Source organism: Canis lupus, chromosome 16 (assembly GCF_003254725.2).
Source record: "Canis lupus dingo isolate Sandy chromosome 16, ASM325472v2, whole genome shotgun sequence".
In the NCBI taxonomy this organism is placed as follows: domain Eukaryota; kingdom Metazoa; phylum Chordata; class Mammalia; order Carnivora; family Canidae; genus Canis; species Canis lupus.
Window position 1 is genome coordinate 24927557 of NC_064258.1, and position 17449 is coordinate 24945005.

Sequence of the window (17449 nt, forward strand, 5' to 3'; positions counted from 1 at the left end):
TTGAGGAGGGTTATGGGGCTAGACATGGCAGGCCTTGAAGTCCTAGAAAGACGAAAGACTTTGACATTTACTAGATGAGGCATGGAGCCACCAGAGGGTTTTGAGCAGAGGAATGAGGTGATGTGACACCTACCTTGAGAGCAGCCTGATGTGTCCAGGCCTCGAGGCGGGGAGATTAGCCAGGAGATGAGCGTTGCTGGTGGTATGGACCAAGATGGGAGCTGTGCTGGTGGCAACAAGTGATTGTGTTCAGGATATATATTTGAAGGTTGAACCGAAAGGGTTGCTGGCAAGTAAGATGTGGAGTGGGAGAGAAAGAAAGAAGTCAGAGTTTACTGGATCCTCGATCTGACCCTTGGAGGCATGGAGATAATGTTTGCTGCGGTGTGGAGGAATGGGTTGGGGAGAAAGTCACAGGATTGGACTTGACCGTGCTATCCTGAGACGCCCATTAGACCCCCAAAGAAGAGATGTGCAGAGGCAGTCGGGGGGTATACACATCTGTAAGTGAAGGAGGAGATGCTGTGTGTGCACGCCTGGGTGTGATGAGCACACAGATGGGCTGTGAAGCCACAGATTGAACGAGCTCACTTAGGAAGTGGATGTAGGTAGAGAATGAGATCTGGGAACTGAGCCCTGGGGTGCTCCCGTGTTCAGAAGCCAGGGAAATTAGGAGAAATCAACAAACAACAACAAGAAGTGGTAGCCGGGGGTGGAGGGGAGAGGGGGTAGCAGAAACCAGTAAAATGTGATGTTTTGGAAGCCATAGAAGAGTGTGCTTCCAGGGGGGTGGCCACTTATTGGATGAGCACTTATTGAATCAGGACTGTGGAGTGCAGGTGGCCTGAAGGGCTGGAGGGGAGGCAGGTGAGGTGATAGGTGTGGAGACCTGGTGACGCCCAGCAGTGTGAGCCAAGTGCTTCAGGAGCCCGGGGTAGAGAGCCATCCACTTAAAGTGATGGGACCAGTAGTACCGGTACCCATGGCCCCCTCCACCTGGACAACATGGATGGACCACTGTGCCTCTCTGGACAGGACAAGGAGCCATATGCAGCACATGCTGGCTGTGTGTGATTTGCTCATGCAGCCTTATTCCTCGGGTGTATAGTACAGGATGGGGGGCCAGGGCTCTGAGCGGGAGGGTGTCTGAGCAGCCAGAGACTGAAGGATAACCAGGTGTCCTTTCTCTCTCCCTGGACCCCAGGCTGCAGGACTGCAATGAGGAAGGCTCCATTGTCTCATACCTGCAAGATGCTGCACAAGGTTTCTGGCAAGAAGAGGTCACCCAAGGTCCACCCTCATTCCAGAGTACGGTCACCACCATCCAAGAGCTGGAGCCCAGTGGGTCTCAGGAGCATAAGAAGGTCCTGGTGTCTGCAAGTGAGCACTTTTGGGAAGAGCAGCCAGAGGCTGAAAGCACCCCGGCTGACAGGGAACGGAGACGACAAAGCCACCTCGAGTGGGTGCAGGAGGCTCAGAGCACTTTCTCCCAGATGGCAGAGGTGAGAGTCTGCACAGAGGCACCTGCTGATGCCCACACCGGTGCTCGAGGGGCCTGAGGCCAAGGGCAGCCTCTCTTTCAGGCAAGCCCCAGGCAAAGCATGATTCACTTCTTTAGGAATTGTGGCAGTGACTTCAGTTTCTCTAGAAGTAAGGATACAGAGTCACTGTCTCTGCTGAGACAAGAGAAGAGCTAACATTCTCGGAGCACCTGAGGATCCCAGGCAGGGCCTGTGTGGTTGTCATGCTTATGCTGCATTGGCTCTCAGCTCTTATTCCCATGTGGCAGCTGAGGGTTGAGCAGCTTGCCCAAGGTCACAGGGTCAGAGATGGGCTTTGGAGTTCCGTCTGGCTGATTCCAAAGCCATGGGTTTTGTTTCTTTTTCCACCGTGTTTTAGGAAGGGTGTAGAGCAGAGAGGCTTGGGCATTAGGCTAACTCTGGTCCTACCATGGTCTTCGTGGCCACAGACCATCCCCTCTCTTCTCAGCACCTTGGTTTGCTCATTGGTAAATGAGGAGTGAATGGATTATGGCAAGGGTTCGCTGGCTTGGGAATTCTGTAATCCTCTGGGTAGGGCTCGGCACATGGACCTGGAGAGGTGCCCCACCTCATTCTGACTTAGGTCTCTGCCTCCCTCAGACCCCCCTCCCCACTTTGGGTCTGCCCTGCTGTATTGATTTTATCTATTTGCTTTTACTTCACTCCCCAGTCCTATTCCCATGGACACCCATTTTAATGTGTTTGGGGAATTTTTTTTATTATGAAAAATTGCAAATAAATGCAAAAACGGATGGAATAGCATATTCATTTCCGTGCACACACCACCCAGGCTCTGCAGTTACCCAGTTGTGGCCAATCCTGTTTCATCTATACCTACCCCCTCTTCTCTCCCCCACCGTATTTTTTGGAAACAAATCCCAGGCATCTTACTAAGGTGTGCCTTTTTAATGTATGCGTTCTTTAAGAAATTTGCATCGCTGTCCCATGCCTGTGTATTTTTAGTGCATGCATAAACAATGCGTTCTGCATTTCTTTCTTCTGATTCAGTCCTTACCACTTCCTCACCCAGGAGCTCTTCCTCCCCTGCCTCCTGCTGCTTCCTCTTCTCTCTCCGCCCTGCTGGAAGCCAAGGCCTAGTGGGCACCTGGTGGGGGGGAGGTGGGGGGCATGGCTAGGCTAGGTTAGCTTCACCGCAGTCCTGGGTTACAGGCTACAAAGAACTGTGAGGAATCTTTTTTTTTTTTTTTTTTTTTTTGAACTGTGAGGAATCTAATAAGGTTTTATTTAGACTACTTCCCGCCAAGTACGTGCCTCCAACAGAACAGGTGGCCAGGTCCATCTTGGTCCCCAGACCACTCTGTGCACTCTTGGCCAGCACACTATTCTTTGGCACTTGTCCTGCTCCTAATAGCAGGCACTTGGCTGAGAGCACAGGTGCTATGAACTGGGTCTGTGCTCCTGATTCCTGGGGATAGACAAGGATTCCAGGGGCCTTCTTATCCACGGCCCCTCTTCAGTCAGCCTCTGGTGAAGGGAGAACTGGGGAGAAAAGAGGAGCACTCCTGGAACTCACAGGACAAGCTTTCTGGGTCACAGGGTCCAACTGCCTTGTTTATAAGGAAGGAGGCCACAGGGTCCCAGAGAGGCTGAGGGATTCTCCAGGGTCACACAGCAAACCAGTGTGAGGGCCAGGAGTGTCTGGATCTCTTGCTTCCCAGTCAGAGCGAGTGAGCGTGCAGGGCCACCAGACTAATGCCTTCCAGGTCAGGGTTAAGATGGCATACATGAGCCAGGGTCCTGATCATCTGAGAGGACCTGGGGGGCGATCATGAGGCCCACTTAAAGCAGGGGTTTGCAGAGCACTTCCGGTGAATCTCTGAAAACACTGATGGAGAGAGAGAGAGATGCCCTATAATTTGGAGCTAGGGAGGCAAGCCCGAAACATCTGTAAGACATTCTTCTCTGAGGCCACAGATGGAAATACCTGAAGTTGGACACTTCTTGGCTGGGCCCAAATCGAATCCTTGCCAGTGCCCAGCTCCTTTGCATGTGCGATGGGCTTGTATTTCTCTGGGTGCTTCCCTGTCAAAATGCGGCAGAATTGCGGAGTGACAGGAGTTGGAGTCCGACCCTTTGGATTACTCACTCTGACTCTGCGCCTCCACTTCCTTTGAGTCAAGTGGGAAAATCATAGAACCTGCACTTGGCAGGGTTGTCGGGAAGCCTCACCTAGTGGGTATGTGCGCACACACGCCGCACCTGCAGAACAGTACACACCGCCAGAAGGCTCCTCCCGTGACCCCCACCACCCGAGGGCTCGCTCCAGTGACACATTACTCATGGTGGTGGGAACGCCCACGCCCTGCGCTCCTCTCCAGAGGCGGCACAGAGGCAGTCCAGGGCGTCCCTGGTTCCAGAAGGAAGTGCCCAGATTCCCCAAATCCCCCAACGAGTGAGTTGCAGGGTCACTGGGCTGTGCCCCATATCTCTGTTCCCCCTGCCATGCGGCCTGTTACTCAGAAGAGGCACAGCCTGATCCGGAAAGTGAGATTCCTGGGGCCCCAAGCTGCCACCACTGCGTTTGTGAATCAGCTCTGCAAAGGCGAGCCTCGGGCCTGTCGGCCTGCTCCTGGGCGCTGACACCCAGCCTGGGAAGAGCCTTTGAGGACAGGCCTTAAATAGACACAGCAATTGCACACTTACGTTTAGGGCCGCTGTCCCCTGGAAGGGGGTTGGAGCCCTGCCTAGGGCCCTCGGGCAGAGGGGAACTGGACGGGCTTCCAGGTGGCGTCACCACCTGTGCTGGACCCCGCTGAGCTAACGTGGCTAGGCCTGAGCAAATCACTCATCCCCGGGCTATTTTTGAAATAAACCCTGAAGTCTGTCTCCAGGGTATTAGCTGGTCCCATCCCAGCGGGTGCGGGTGAACTCCGTTCTAGTCACGGCAGTAACAGCCCAGAGAAACACGCAAGTGGCCACAGTCTCTGGATGCCTTATTTCCTGGAGTCCCAGAGAGAGAATCTTTCCCTGGGCAGAACTGCTTCTAGTCCGCATAGGAGGGCACAGGCCTGGGGCGGGGGCGAGAGGCTGGGATGGGGCGTGTCACCCACAGAGTGATTTTGACGAGTGCTCTTGGTGTCCGGGACACACGCACCTGCCCGCTCCCTTCTAGCCCAGTTGGACAGCCCCAGCAGCTGGTCTGAGGAGCTAAAATTATCGAAGCCTGATGTCACCCAGGCGGGAGGGCAGAGCCTGGGGCGTCTCGGCAGGAGGGCACTGAGTGGGCCATACCAGTGAGGGGCCGCCCAGTGTCCTGTGGAGAGAGAATGAAAGGGGTTCTTGGGGCACTCGGGAGCCTGAGAGGAGAATGAGAGAGCTGGGGCCTCACAGCGGCTCCTCCAGGCCCCAGAGGAGGTGAGGATGTGGACTTTCATCACCCAGCTTCTGGTCACCCTGGTGCTCCTGGGCTTCTTTCTGGTCAGCTGTCAGAACGTGATGCACATTGTCAAGGGCTCCCTGTGCTTTGTGCTGAAGCACATCCATCAGGAGCTGGACAAGGAGCTGGGGGAGAGCGAGGGCGTGAGTGACGATGAGGAGACCATCTCCACCAGGGTGGTCCGGCGTCGGGTTTTCCTGAAGGTAACAGCCAGGCAGGAGGCAGGAGGCAGGGCTGAGGGCACGGCGGTGTACAGGGTCAGTGGCTGGGGGAAGCAGAGGACCCCGAATCTGAGTCCAGGGCTAGCCACTGCCCTGGAGCCCGAGCAGGTGTGCGGCACTTGCTCCCACGGCCGTGCTGGGGTGGCGTGGGAAACTCGGCTCAGGGACCTGGGAGGCCTGTTCTGGTCCTTCTCATGTCCCCAGCAGCTTTGGGAAGCCCGCAAGGCACACTCGGGGCATCGGTATCTGTGGAAGGGCCTTCCACACTGTAAAGGGCTGTTGAAAGATAAATCAGGTGCTTTGCTTCCTCTCTCAGAGCCTCTCTTTGTAAAACTTGCGTAACTGCCTCTGCTCCCTGGTGCTGTTGAGGGATCAGGCACGCAGGGCTCTTGCAAGCTTGGGGCTCAGGCCCCACCACCCCCAGGGGTGCCTCTCACCCTCAGAGCCCTCTGGCTGCTGCGACTAGCTGTGTTGGAGTTTCTTGCCGTGCCGGGGATTTGTCCGACAGCAGTGGTTGGCTGTGCTCTTTCATTTCCTCAGCCTCCACCTTATGCCCAGACCACCCACTTACTAATCTTGAGTTTTCTCCTTTGCTGCAATTCTAGGGGAATGAGTTTCAGAATATTCCAGGGGAGCAGGTGACAGAGGAAGAATTCACAGATGAGCAGGGCAACATCGTCACCAAGAAGGTAGGTGCACAGAGTCCCCCTGAGCTGGGGAGGGGCAGCAGGGCCAGAAGCCAACGGGTGCTGGGCTCACCTTCTTGCTCCTCATGGATGCCCTCATAGAGAGTCAGCAGAGCTCAGAAGGGATGGTTCAGGTGTGGGGAGTTCTGGGCATCTGGGGTCCAGCATGACAGTCCTCGTAGCCACTCTACCTGACTGCACCTGAATTCAGCTCCTGCTGTTCTGTTCCAGAAGAACCAGGCTCCATGGAACAACCGAAATCTAGTCCAGTGGTGGCTAGCCCCAGAAACAGCTGTTGAAACAGCTGGCTGGTAGTCCCTGAGCTACCACGGGCCTCTGCATACAAAAAGGCTGTGGAAATGCATTAAGTTGCAGCAGATTTTATTTTAATTCACTAGACCTGACTTTGCCTGCCAAGGATTGGGAACCGTGCTAGGTCTGGGCAGAGGGAGAAGAAGGAGCCTAGGGAGACCACGTATGTGCTCCCACTGTGGTGCTGCTCCCACTAAATGGAAGCAAGATGCCCATCTTTCCTCTTGCAAAGTGTGCTGCACATAGGCAGGAGTGGTGTCTGTGTCTTAACCTCCCAGTCCGAGTATGTGGCAGGCGCAGAGTAGACAGTGTTAGAATATTTGGGTGAGTGAATAAGGGAACCTGATTGTCTGGAATCCCTATAGCTGAAAAGGAGCTCCTCTGCCCTCAGGAGACCTTCCAACAGTATGCAGAGGCAAAAACCTTGATCCTTGGTGAAATGTGCTAAGACCCGTCTATAAATTCTAGGCCCCAGGAGGCTGCCCAGAGCTAGTTTTCCACATCATGGGGTGGGGGCGGGAGAGCAGTCCCTGTTCTTGGCCACTGGAGGAAGGGAGCCCTAGACAAAGGCTGCCTCCCCCTATCTCATTGTCACGGACCTGGTCTTCAACTGCTGTCTCAATGGCTTCATGGGCCTTTCGTCCCTTCTTCCTCTTTTCCAGATCATTCGCAAAGTTGTTCGGCAGATAGACTCGTCCGGTGCCGATGACACCCAGGAGCACGAAGAGGTGATTGCTGAGGGGCCCCTGGAGGACCCCAGTGAGGTGGACGCTGATACTGATTCCTTTATGAAACTCGCCCAGGTACTGCGGTGGCTGCAGCCTCTGGGATGCTCTGTGTGTCAGGGCGCCTGGCCCCAGCCGGCTGCTCACCTGTGCGCCTGCCCTGGGCATCTACACTGTGCTCCCTCCCTCTGGCCTCCCCATTGTAGGGTTTTCACGGCCGGGCCCACGTACAGTGCCGTTCCTTTCGCGCCTATTTCTTGTCTCTCTCTCTCTGTGTCATCTGTCCTGCGTTCTGTCTCTGCTGCTGTCTCTAGGTGGAGCTGAGAGGGAGTAGCCTGCAGCCGGATCTCATAGAGAGCAGGAAGGGGGCTCAAATAGTGAAGCGGGCCAGCCTGAAAAGGGGGAAGCAGTGATCTCTAGCCCTCCCCTCAAATGGCCTCTCTGGAGGTAACTGTCTTTCTGCATCCTCTCTGCATGGCCTGGTCCTCGTGGAGTGGCTGGTGCTGGGAATGGCTGCGCACGTCCTCAGGTCTCCCCTCCTCCAGTGGGCTCTACCACCCCCAGCATGATGCAGGAGGCCCTGTGGTGCTGTGGCCTCTCGAGCGAGGCACAGATTCTGGTTTCCCAACCTACTAACTATATCTCTGAGTGTTGATTTACTCCTCTTCAAGGAAACAGTCAACAATTTCTGCTGCTTGACTTCTCCGGGAGTGCAAAAATACAAATTTGAGAAAATGCTTTGATGAGTGAAAGCAGTCAATAAATCTCAGTGGTGATACTGTCCTGAAAGCCAAGCAATGGGGTTGGAGGAGGGGGGAGGGGCCTGGTAGAGCACTGTAGAGTCCGTCTAGGCTGAGCCATTTCAACGCAACTCTCCAGAGAGCTCCAACAGTGACTTGGAACAGCATTGTCTCTTGAACCTAGAACCCTTCGAGAAGCCTGATGACCCCAAGGCACCAATTCTCCTTGGTGTTTCTGGAGACACATGGCCCTGTTGCTTTCTAGGAAAGGGTGGAGTGAACAGGCCCACGGGGTGGATGGCATTCTCCCAGCAAGTTAGGAGGGTTGTCAGGGCCTGGTGCCGGCCGTGGGGGCTGCATGGCCGAGAAGCAGGGATGTGCAGTGATTGAGATGAGGAGGGCCATGAAGATGCAGCAGCTGAGGCTCTCCAGCAGGCCCCCCCGCAGTGCTGGGGGCTGCAGCGGCCAGCTCTGACCTCCATCCTCCCTGAGGGATCCTGTACTGAGCTGCCCCGAGGCCATTCACTGCGCTCAGCTCGGGGCAGCTCAGTACAGGATGCGTCGGGGTGGGAGTCAGCAGGAAGCAAGGAAGCCTGGCGGCCCCAGCACAGCACTCACTAGGTTCTTGCCCATCCTACCCCCCTCTGCCCCGCCCCCGCCCCAGGGCCTGGCTCCCGGCCAGGAGGAAAGTGGCTCTGGCTTTCTGCATTCAGCAAAAAGCAGGGCCCCTGCCTCCCAAGCCACCAGAAGTGCTGGCTCTGGGCTTCCCAACATACCTCCGCACTTGGGCAAAAAAAGGACTGCGGATCCAGTTATAGGATAAAATTAGACCTGACTCTTCAGCAGCTTAAGGAGGTCACCGTGTTAACCCCAGCACTGCCAGGGGTCCCATCGGGCTGCTGGTTTAGGAGATCAGCCGGGATGCATCCTGGACAGAATCCAAAGGTGCCAGTAATTTGGAGAAGCAGAGAGTGGAAGGAAAACTGCACTCTTCTGCCTCATTTTTCTTATGGCAGCAGCAGCAGCAATTTCTACCTCTGTTGGCTCCGGTTCCTTCTACTAATGTTCCTGAACAGGAAGGAGTCAGCCAGGAGCCAGGCCGGGAGGCAGGGAGGGAGGAGCCCAGTTTTGTTTTGTTTTTTAAATTTTCTATAGATGATCCGCAAGGTGGCTGAAACCCCCAAAGGAGACACAGTTCTAGAGCCTGAGCACAGGCGTGGGGAACACTGATGGCTGGGCTTCGGCACGGTGCTAGGGCCCCTGCCAGGAAGAGGCAGGGCACCGTGCAATGGGGACAGTGATGAGGGAGCCAGTGTGGAAGCAGGCTCCAGCCCACGTCCTACAGGGCCTGGTGGGCAGCCTGCAGTGCTCCACCCTCCCAACCAGACACCCACCCAGCATACACAGTGAAGGCCTGATGGCTCTCATGTCCTCAGGACTTCCTACCACCCACCTGCAAGCCCATACAGTCAACCGTCAGTATTCACGTCAGTATTCACGGTCCCGCGCTTGCCAATTTGCCTACCGGCTAGAATGTTCTTTAACCCCGAAATCCACACTCACGGTGCTTTCATGCTCATTCACAGGCATACACGCCATGGTGAGAAATTTGAGGCGCCCCTGAGCCGGCTCCCAGCTGAGGGCAAACAAGATGGCAGTCTGCCCCCTGGCTTGAGCTCGCAGGCCATCAGCAAATGCCCTTTTTATAGTCTGTTTGGTGCTTTTTTTTTTTTTTTTTTTTTGCATTTTTGTGCTTTTTGCTGGTTTTGCTGTTTAAAATGGCTTCTCGTGCCATGGTGCTGTCTGGTGTTCCTCAGGGCAAGAAGGCTGTGGGGTGCCCCATGGGGACAAATATGTGTGTTAGATAAGATTTACCAGCATGAGTTAGGGGGGTCAAGGACTCAACAATGAATTTAATAAGGTGTCTTTATAGGGAAACACACATAAACATTCATTCATTGTCTGACAAACATGTAGTAAACAGAGGCTCACAAGACCCTAACTGGGCCTTTTCCTTGAGAACAATGGTTCAGTGTTGGCTAATTCAGCTTCCCTGACAATGTTATCGAACATGACCCCTGCGCATGGTGAGAATTTACTGTGTTTCAGAGAGACCCAAAGCTGGGGCTTGGGAGTCTAGAGCCGAGGCCTGGCTCCTCCTATTTCCAAGGTTGTGTGGTCTTGCACTAGTCATTGCACTGCCCTGAGCTTCTGTCCCCTCGAGGGAGAGCACAGATAGTCCCTTCCACTTCAGTAGAGAGGTTTAGAAATAGTCATGGTAATGGACAAACAATGGTGAGGAGGCGGGACAGCTGTGTTCAGTGCAGAGGAGACCATAGTGTGACCCGCGGCTGGTCACCGGCCTCACTGCGCCTCCGGTTCCTTAACCACGAAATCGCAGGGAGGCCGCTTCTCCCTTGAGGGCTGGTTATGATGACGGAGGAGGTACATTTGAGAAAGGCTGGAGAACTTGTTAAGTTCTCACCCACTGTTCTCAAAGTGTCACCCACCCACCTCCTGTGTCACCAGCCCCCCAGGGTCAGGTTCAAATGCAGATTCCTGCTCCTTGCCCCTGACCGACTGAATCAAAATTCTGGAACTCAGGATTCCACAGCAAGCTCCTCGAGTGATTTTTATGTGTTTTGAAGAGTTAGTTCTCCGGACCAATTTTGATTTTCCTTCCAATCCTCCTAGAGCTGATGTTGTAGACTTGATATTTAAAAAGTGGCCAAAAGGAACGATGGTCAGAAGTTTGTTCAGAGAAGACAAGATGCCCCCGTCCCAGGGGAGGAATGACTAGACCCCCTCACCCATCTGATTGCCCCCAGTCACCCCCACCTTGGGAAGGACTCTGTATCCAAGGCCTGGCAAATCGGGGAATGGTGCTTCCTGGTGGTGTTGAAGGAGCCACACAATTGCTGTTTAGTCAAGGCCTGACCACTAGGAGACAGTAGCAGCTGCTGGGTTTTGCTTGGTGCCCCAAGGATGTGGTCGGAGACTTCAGGCATGAGCTATGCCAGCGCGCCGGTGGGGAACGGCATCGGCGGGCTCCCTGCGATCCCGGGCACGTGCTGGGTCTTGGCATTCCTCTGTGTGTCCGTGGGCCGGCTTCTGGGACGTTCAGGAAGCTGTGACCCCACAAGGCTGCTGCTTTTTTCTTGTTTTCCCTTTTAAGAGACTCTTTGTGAGCTCCGACGATGGGATGTTTTAGTGAGTTTCAAAGTTAAGCAATTGGTAATCTCGTTGGGAAGGGGCAGCGAGGCAAGGGGTGATGTTTTATGTTGCTGTTTTAAGTTACAGGCCACCCTCCTTCCCAGACCATCACAGGGGCACGACTCTGGGCCGAGGGCCAGGGGAGAGGGCCACAAGCACAGGGTAGGGCAGGAATAGGAGGGACCACATAGAGAGATGGGATGGGACCAGGCCCTGAGCGGCACGGCCACTAGAGTGGGCAGGGGCTGGTCTCCTCGCTCGTTACAGTGTGAGCCCTTTCTCCCCGGACACCCAGGACAAGAGCTGCAGGGCGGTGGAAGGGTCCAGGTCACAGCCAGGAGACTTGCCTTCCAGTCCTACCCCTGCCACTGCTGGGGCCTCCCCCTAGACGTGTAACCAAAGTGGTTACCGTACAATAATTGCTAAGCCTTGATCTCTCTCCTCTGCGCTGTGTCTGGGCAGAAAAGTGGAAGATGGTGGGCTGTTTTCCCCGGGCTCAAGATTTGGGGAGGTTCTTGTTTGAGGCGTGCTTAGTGCTGGGATGGGCATTGTGGGGATGAACCACTGGGAAGGGTAAGGCCAGGCCCTTGCCCTCAGGGTGTTTCTGCTCCAGCTGGGGAGACAGTGCAGGTGTGAGCCCTGAGAGAGGCCAGTCAGGGTTCACGCCCAGACACCAGCCCAAGCTCTTTGTAGCTCTTTGAAACATCACTGCGATCTAATGAGGTACATCCTATTATTGCCCTCATTTTACGGCAGCAGAAACTGAGTCACAGGGAGTGTAAGTAACATGGCCAGGGAAATTGGCAGAGACAGAGTATGAACTCAGGCAACCTAGCTGGCTTCAGGGTTCCTGCTCTTACCCACCGCGCTCTACGATGGCTCTGAATAAAAGGGAGTAGAGGGAGTGGGAGCTTCCCGAGCCACAAGGAGAGAAATGACAAGCAGCCAGAGTTATCAGGGAGGCTTCCTGGAGGAGAGGTCTTGAGGTGGTGAGCAGAGCTTCAGCAGAGACTAGACGGCCTCTGTGAGGGGAGGGCCATGAACAAGGCGGGCAGCTGGTGGGCACTGTGGGTTGGGAAGGCTTGGAGGAGACCAGCTTGGCCGACAGAGAAGCCCAGGCAGTGCTGGAAGAGTCCTGCCCTCCAGGGTGATGGCTCTTCGCGCCACAGCAGCAGAAGGCCTGATGTTTCATTTTGTGGCAGCCTCTGACAAGGAACCTAGCACGACCCTCCCATCCCTGGAGACCCACTCAGAGTTGAGTTCACCTCGACCCCTCCAGCCCCCTCTCTGTCACCCTTACGGCGAGGACAGCTCCCTGTCTGGGGACAGCTCTGCGGCAGAATACATCTCTGCCTTTCTGGGTCACTTCCTACCCCACCCTGGAGACTGTCGGCTCCTCTTTATTTAAATGTGCTCACTTTGCCCATCCATCCCAAAGTCCTGCAGACAGAATCCCAGAGTGGCTGGTCTCAGAAACATGGAGTTCTCACCCCAGGGTGGACGAGGAGGCACCATCAGGTGGCAGGTGTGGTGTCCCCCTGTGAACCCCAGGCTACAGAATGTGGACTCTTCACTCTGCAGGCAAAGCTCATGTTCTCCAGCCTGATATACATGATATCCTGGGGAGAATGAACTTGTTTTTTTCAGAGATCTCTTAAAAAAAAAAAAAAAGCCACAGCAGAGGCTGTCCATCCACGGGGGATGGGGAGAGGAGCCAGAGGCAGTTGACAGTAAGACTTGTAGACCAGAGCCAAGGAGGGCCATGAGCTCCTGAGGCTGCCTGTGATCATGTCTGCTCCATCTCCGGGTCCCCAAGGCTGGCACTTACAGACATCAATGTATGTTGGCCGAACTGAAAAAGTGGAGGGCACCACTACCTTCTTTAGCACAAGCCCTGGGTTCGAGGATCTACTCATGGGGATCTCTCCCCAGGTGACTGCAGGCATGGGAGGGTTTTCTGGGGAGCTCATCCACCTGGCAGGGGACCAGTGCAGGGTTGGGCCACCCCCCACCCCCAAGAGGCAGCCTCTGGGCTGGGGAGTGGGAGGAGAATGGCTAGAAGTTCAGGAAGGTCAGGGGCTCTAAGCTCAATGCCTTTCGCCTCGTTGCCTTGCTTGGGGAAGCTGCTTTTCCTGAATCAGACCCTGCCTGAGCGGCCAGCACAAAACTCAGCCTTTGGGTTTTAGGCTGCGAGCCACACCTTCTGATTCTAAGTAATTCCTTGTCTTTGTGCCCCTCAGGATCACACCTCGACACCCAAACCCTGAACTCCACACACTCTGCCATGCACACCGGAGGAGAGCTGGAGCGGAGGGCTGCGGAAGTGGCACACCTGTCCTCTAGGCCAATGGCATGATCTCTGTAAGGGACTTCCTGTAGTCTCCTATTCGCATGAACGACTGACTGTAGACGCATGACCTACAGTCCTCAATCCTGCCTCTAGCGACGATGGATCTCTATTGGGAATCAGGACAAACGCCTCAAGAAGGGGGGTGGGGAGAGAGAGAGGGATAGAAAACAAGCGCAAGAGAGTGCGTGAACGCAAAAGTCAACAAGGGCTCTTTTGTGCTTGGGGAATGATCTATTTTTAAAAATCATTTTAATTTTGACTTGTTACAGGGTACTTTTTTTTCCAACCTCATCTGTAGGAAATCCATGTGGGCTTCCTGGAGAGAAAAAAAAAAAAAAGAAAACTAGGCACAAAATCAGTTTGGCACCTTAGTCCTATGTCCTCATCTGCCAGCCTTCCCGGCAGCGGACACACACCTCCATTCCATTTGTGACCTCCCTGCCCACTCCCCAGGGGGCTGCTCCTCCCAGAACCTTCTACATGACATTCAGGACACACGCACAGGCACACATACACACAGGCACCTCTCCCCTCTCCTCAGTGTACACACAGATTTTACTGTGACATCCCAAGCTGTATAGAATCTCCTGTGGATAAACTGGAATTTTTTTATGTTGTCTCTCTCTCTCTCTCTCTCTCTCTCTGCCAGTTTCAGTATTAATCATCTTCCAATGGAAAATCATTACCTTTAGAGTGCATTCGGGGTTCCTTGTGTTAGGGACATAAGAATCTGAGGCGAGGACCCCCCAGGCTCAGCTGTAGGGCTCAGAGGGCGCCAGTGCCCCATCTGAAGGGGTATTCTGGCTCAGCTGGGGGGGCCGGGTGGCTGTCCCAGGATTGCACCAGCATGTTCAATAGACCAGAGGTTTCCTATATCTTCAAGCACTTATATCATAGTCTGTGTTCAAAGTGTAAACTGTACAGTAATCAGCCTTGTGTATATGAAAAACAATAAATACTATGCAAACCAATAGAAACACTTTAGCAGTATGTACAAAGCACTAACAGCTCAGCTCCTGAGGACTTCTCCGGGCTGCGGGAGAAGGAGCTACAGCCTGTCTTTCAGTGAAAGAGGAAGGAAGGGAGTAGGGCTAGTGAATGGACCTGCCCGTTCTTAGAAGTCAGGCCCCCCAGGTCTCCCAGAGCCGACTCGGTGCTCTAAGTCCAGGCAGCGCACAGGCTGGGGGCCGAGGCGGCGCAGCCTCAGTGTCCCGCTCTGACCAAGCCCCCGCCCGGCCCGAAGAGGGGGCGACCCCGGCCCGGGAGAGGAGGGAGCGCCGCTGGGCCAGGCCCCCGGAGCAGGAGCAGGAGCAGGAGCAGGACGGAGACAGACGGCTGGCTGTTCCTCGCCTCGGTGCCACCAGGGAAGAGCCTTAACGTCCCACTGGAGCCTCCGGCGAGGGAGGCCCGAATCAGCACAATGCGCCGCGCCCGGCCCGGCCGCCCGGGGGCGCCCTCCAGGGCCAGGAGGGACCTGGCCGGCTCTGCTCGCTCCCGGGGGCCCGTGTGCGGACGCCCGCCCCGTCCCGCTCCTCGGGCTGTCCGCACACACGTCGATCCTTCCAGTAGCACAGACGCCCCCCCACCCCCCAGCCCCGCGGCCCTGGTGCCCGTCACCGGCGCACAGGTCGGCGGCGGAGGCCTCGGGACCCCGCGCCGGGGCTGCGCGCTGAGTCCGGGACGGGCGGCCCGCGGAGGGGCTTCCGAGCTGCGCCCCCCAGGGCTCGGCCGGGGACCCGGACGGGACGGGACGGGGACGGGGGAGGGGAGCGCGGCGGCCGCCCCCGCCCCGCACGGCCCCGCTTGGCTCGCTCCGCTGCGCCCGGCATGGCTGCTTGGCCCTCCGGCCCCAGGCCCCCCGCGGCTTGGCTGCGCGCTCCGCTGCTAGTAGGAGCTCTTAGGGGAGGACTTTGGGGTCTCCACACGATGCCTAGAGAATGCTGCAGTCTGCACCTTAGATGCTTTTTAGAAGTTTTGGGATAACCTTGATTTTTTTAATTGTTATGAAAATGACTCTTTTCTTGACTCTCTCCCAAATGCTCTGTTATCGGGAGAGAACCCCCCACCCCTGCCCACTGCCCCACTCTGATGTATAGACCATTCTCCCTACACCAGCTGAACAAATGTCAAAATTAATAAAGAAATTGACTCATGGCAGGGGACTCCATCTCTCCTTCCTGGCTGGGCCTGGGGGCATCTGAGGGGCTGGGGCAGGAGTGAAGCGGGTGCTGGGCCCTGATGGAGTCTGGGGGTGAGATCAGTCAGGTGCCTACTTCCAGGAAACCTACACAGCCCCTTATCCTCCCACCAAATCCCACCAAACCCTTGGAGTGGATAGAACAGATTTGTCTCCTAAGGGTTACCATGAGATGGGGGCAGGTCCATGGTGGGGGGAGGAGGACACTGCACGCACTGGGGGGCGGGGGGGCATGTGCATGGCTGAACCCACAGTACACGCTAAGTAAGGGAGATGGCCCAGTGCCCCCCCTATGATGGTATCTGGCCCCTGCACCCAATGCCATTCAAAGTTCGAGAACTTTTGAGAAAATTGCCCTGTTCCTCACTAGTTCTGAACACTTCATGAGGCTGGTCACCAAGCTGGCCACAGTTTCCCATCTGTCAGATGAGGGAATGGATTAAACAACTGCTAAAGTCTCTATAGTTTGTCATCCTGAGATTCCCAAACATGAACGCCTTTGTCAAGCCTGACATTTATTAGAATCACATTATTTGCTGCAGCTTTCTTCCTCATAAGTTCCCATCAGGAGGGTGACAAAGTCACAGTCGCAGGGGCTGAGGAGCACTGCCAGCCCTCAAACAGTCTGTAGCTTCTCCCTCAATATCAGAAAAGACCCCCAAGACAAGGCACCAGTCCAGGCAGTGCAGCCGTCTCACCCAGAGAGGTTTGAAAAACAGTTTCAGGATCACAGTCGCCTGGGTGGGCTCAGGCAGCAACAACATGAGAATCGGAATTAAGTGTCCCAAATGGTTGTGATGGGCAGCCCGGTAGCACAGCCAACTCCGGTAAAGTCCTTTTTTTCTTGTTTCTAGCCTAAAGTCCTAGGGAAATAATCTCCACAGCCTGTGTGAGGTCTTTCTCGTATTAAGCTGCATCATGCACACCTCAGAGAACACGGCTGGGAGCAGCCAGTTCCACAAGGAACAGGTAACAGCAGCGTGGGGAGAGGCGGGCTCTGGGTGAGAGGGGAGCTCTCCTCGGGTCCTGCGTCCAGACTTGCAGCTGGAAGCCCTGGAGAAGGCCAGCGAAGAGCACCTCTTTCCTCCACCTGCCGAAGCGGGAGCACGGAGTGTTGAGATAGCCAAGGAACCCACAGCCTGATCAGGAAAGGCTTCAGAACTGCCCAGCAGAGGGGGACAGAAGTCTCTCTGCCTGACAGTCACTATTTTCTTGTCATTTTACATGTTCAGTGGCATGCTGCTTTCCACTTTAAAAACAAAAAGAAAAACAACAATAACTGCAAGAAAAGATGCCACCCCATATGGAAATAACCGGGTATTCACCATGGTTTCTCTTTGTAAAATGGAAGACAGCCCCCAGTAGAGCCTTGTAGGTTATAAAAAATTCATTAGAAAAAAAGGCATATGGGTGCTCTGCAACTCAGTTTAGTCCCATCCATCAAGTAATGACTGAGCACCAACCAAGTGCCTGCCAGGAGGACCCATCACTGAATCCACAGCCATCTCAGCCATCAGAGCTTTCCAACCCAGGTGCCAAGCCAGACAGAACATGGCAATGACTCCAGCAGAGGCACAGACGACTCCTCGGAGGAGGGAATCAGGAAAGGCTCCTCCAAGGCAGAGGGGGGAAGAGCACACGCCCAGCACGTGCAGAGCTGCTCCAGTCCCACCTCCTGCCCCGGTCAGCCTGGCAGGCTCCCACTCCCAGGCTCTGAGGCCGCTCATGAGATGCACATCCCCACCCCCCAGTACCCCAGCCAAAGCCCAGGCCTCCCCACTTACCCATCCCAGCTTGGAGGAAGGAGGAGCTGCACCCACACTCAGATTCCACACTCTGGCTTGGACATCTGCTCAGAAGGAGGCCTGGGCACCCCAGGACAGCGACCCCTGAGCCTGGCCTCCTCACCCTCAGGGAGCAGGTGCAGGCACTGTAATTTCTAGCTGCCTCGGGAGCTTCTGGGGCCCCAGGTACCCTCCTCTTCGTAGATGCTGGACTTGGGAACCCGGAGAGGTAGACCCTCTGAGAACGAACAGCTTCCAGAGCTCATTCTCTGTTCTCTCTCTC

At 55.3% G+C, this 17449-nt stretch overlaps 1 protein-coding gene across 1 annotated transcript in view; it reads left to right on the forward strand.

Moving 5' to 3' along the window:
* Positions 1–15342, forward strand: part of ANK1 (ankyrin 1) — a 216623-nt gene extending 201281 nt beyond the window's left edge. Inside the window, 4 exon segments of the mRNA XM_025440516.3 lie at positions 1205–1502; positions 5765–5848; positions 6820–6960; positions 13076–15342. Of these exon segments, the coding sequence (XP_025296301.3) occupies positions 1205–1502; positions 5765–5848; positions 6820–6960; positions 13076–13102 (550 nt within the window). The 3' untranslated portion in view covers positions 13103–15342.
* The last annotated feature ends 2107 nt before the right edge of the window (positions 15343–17449 follow it).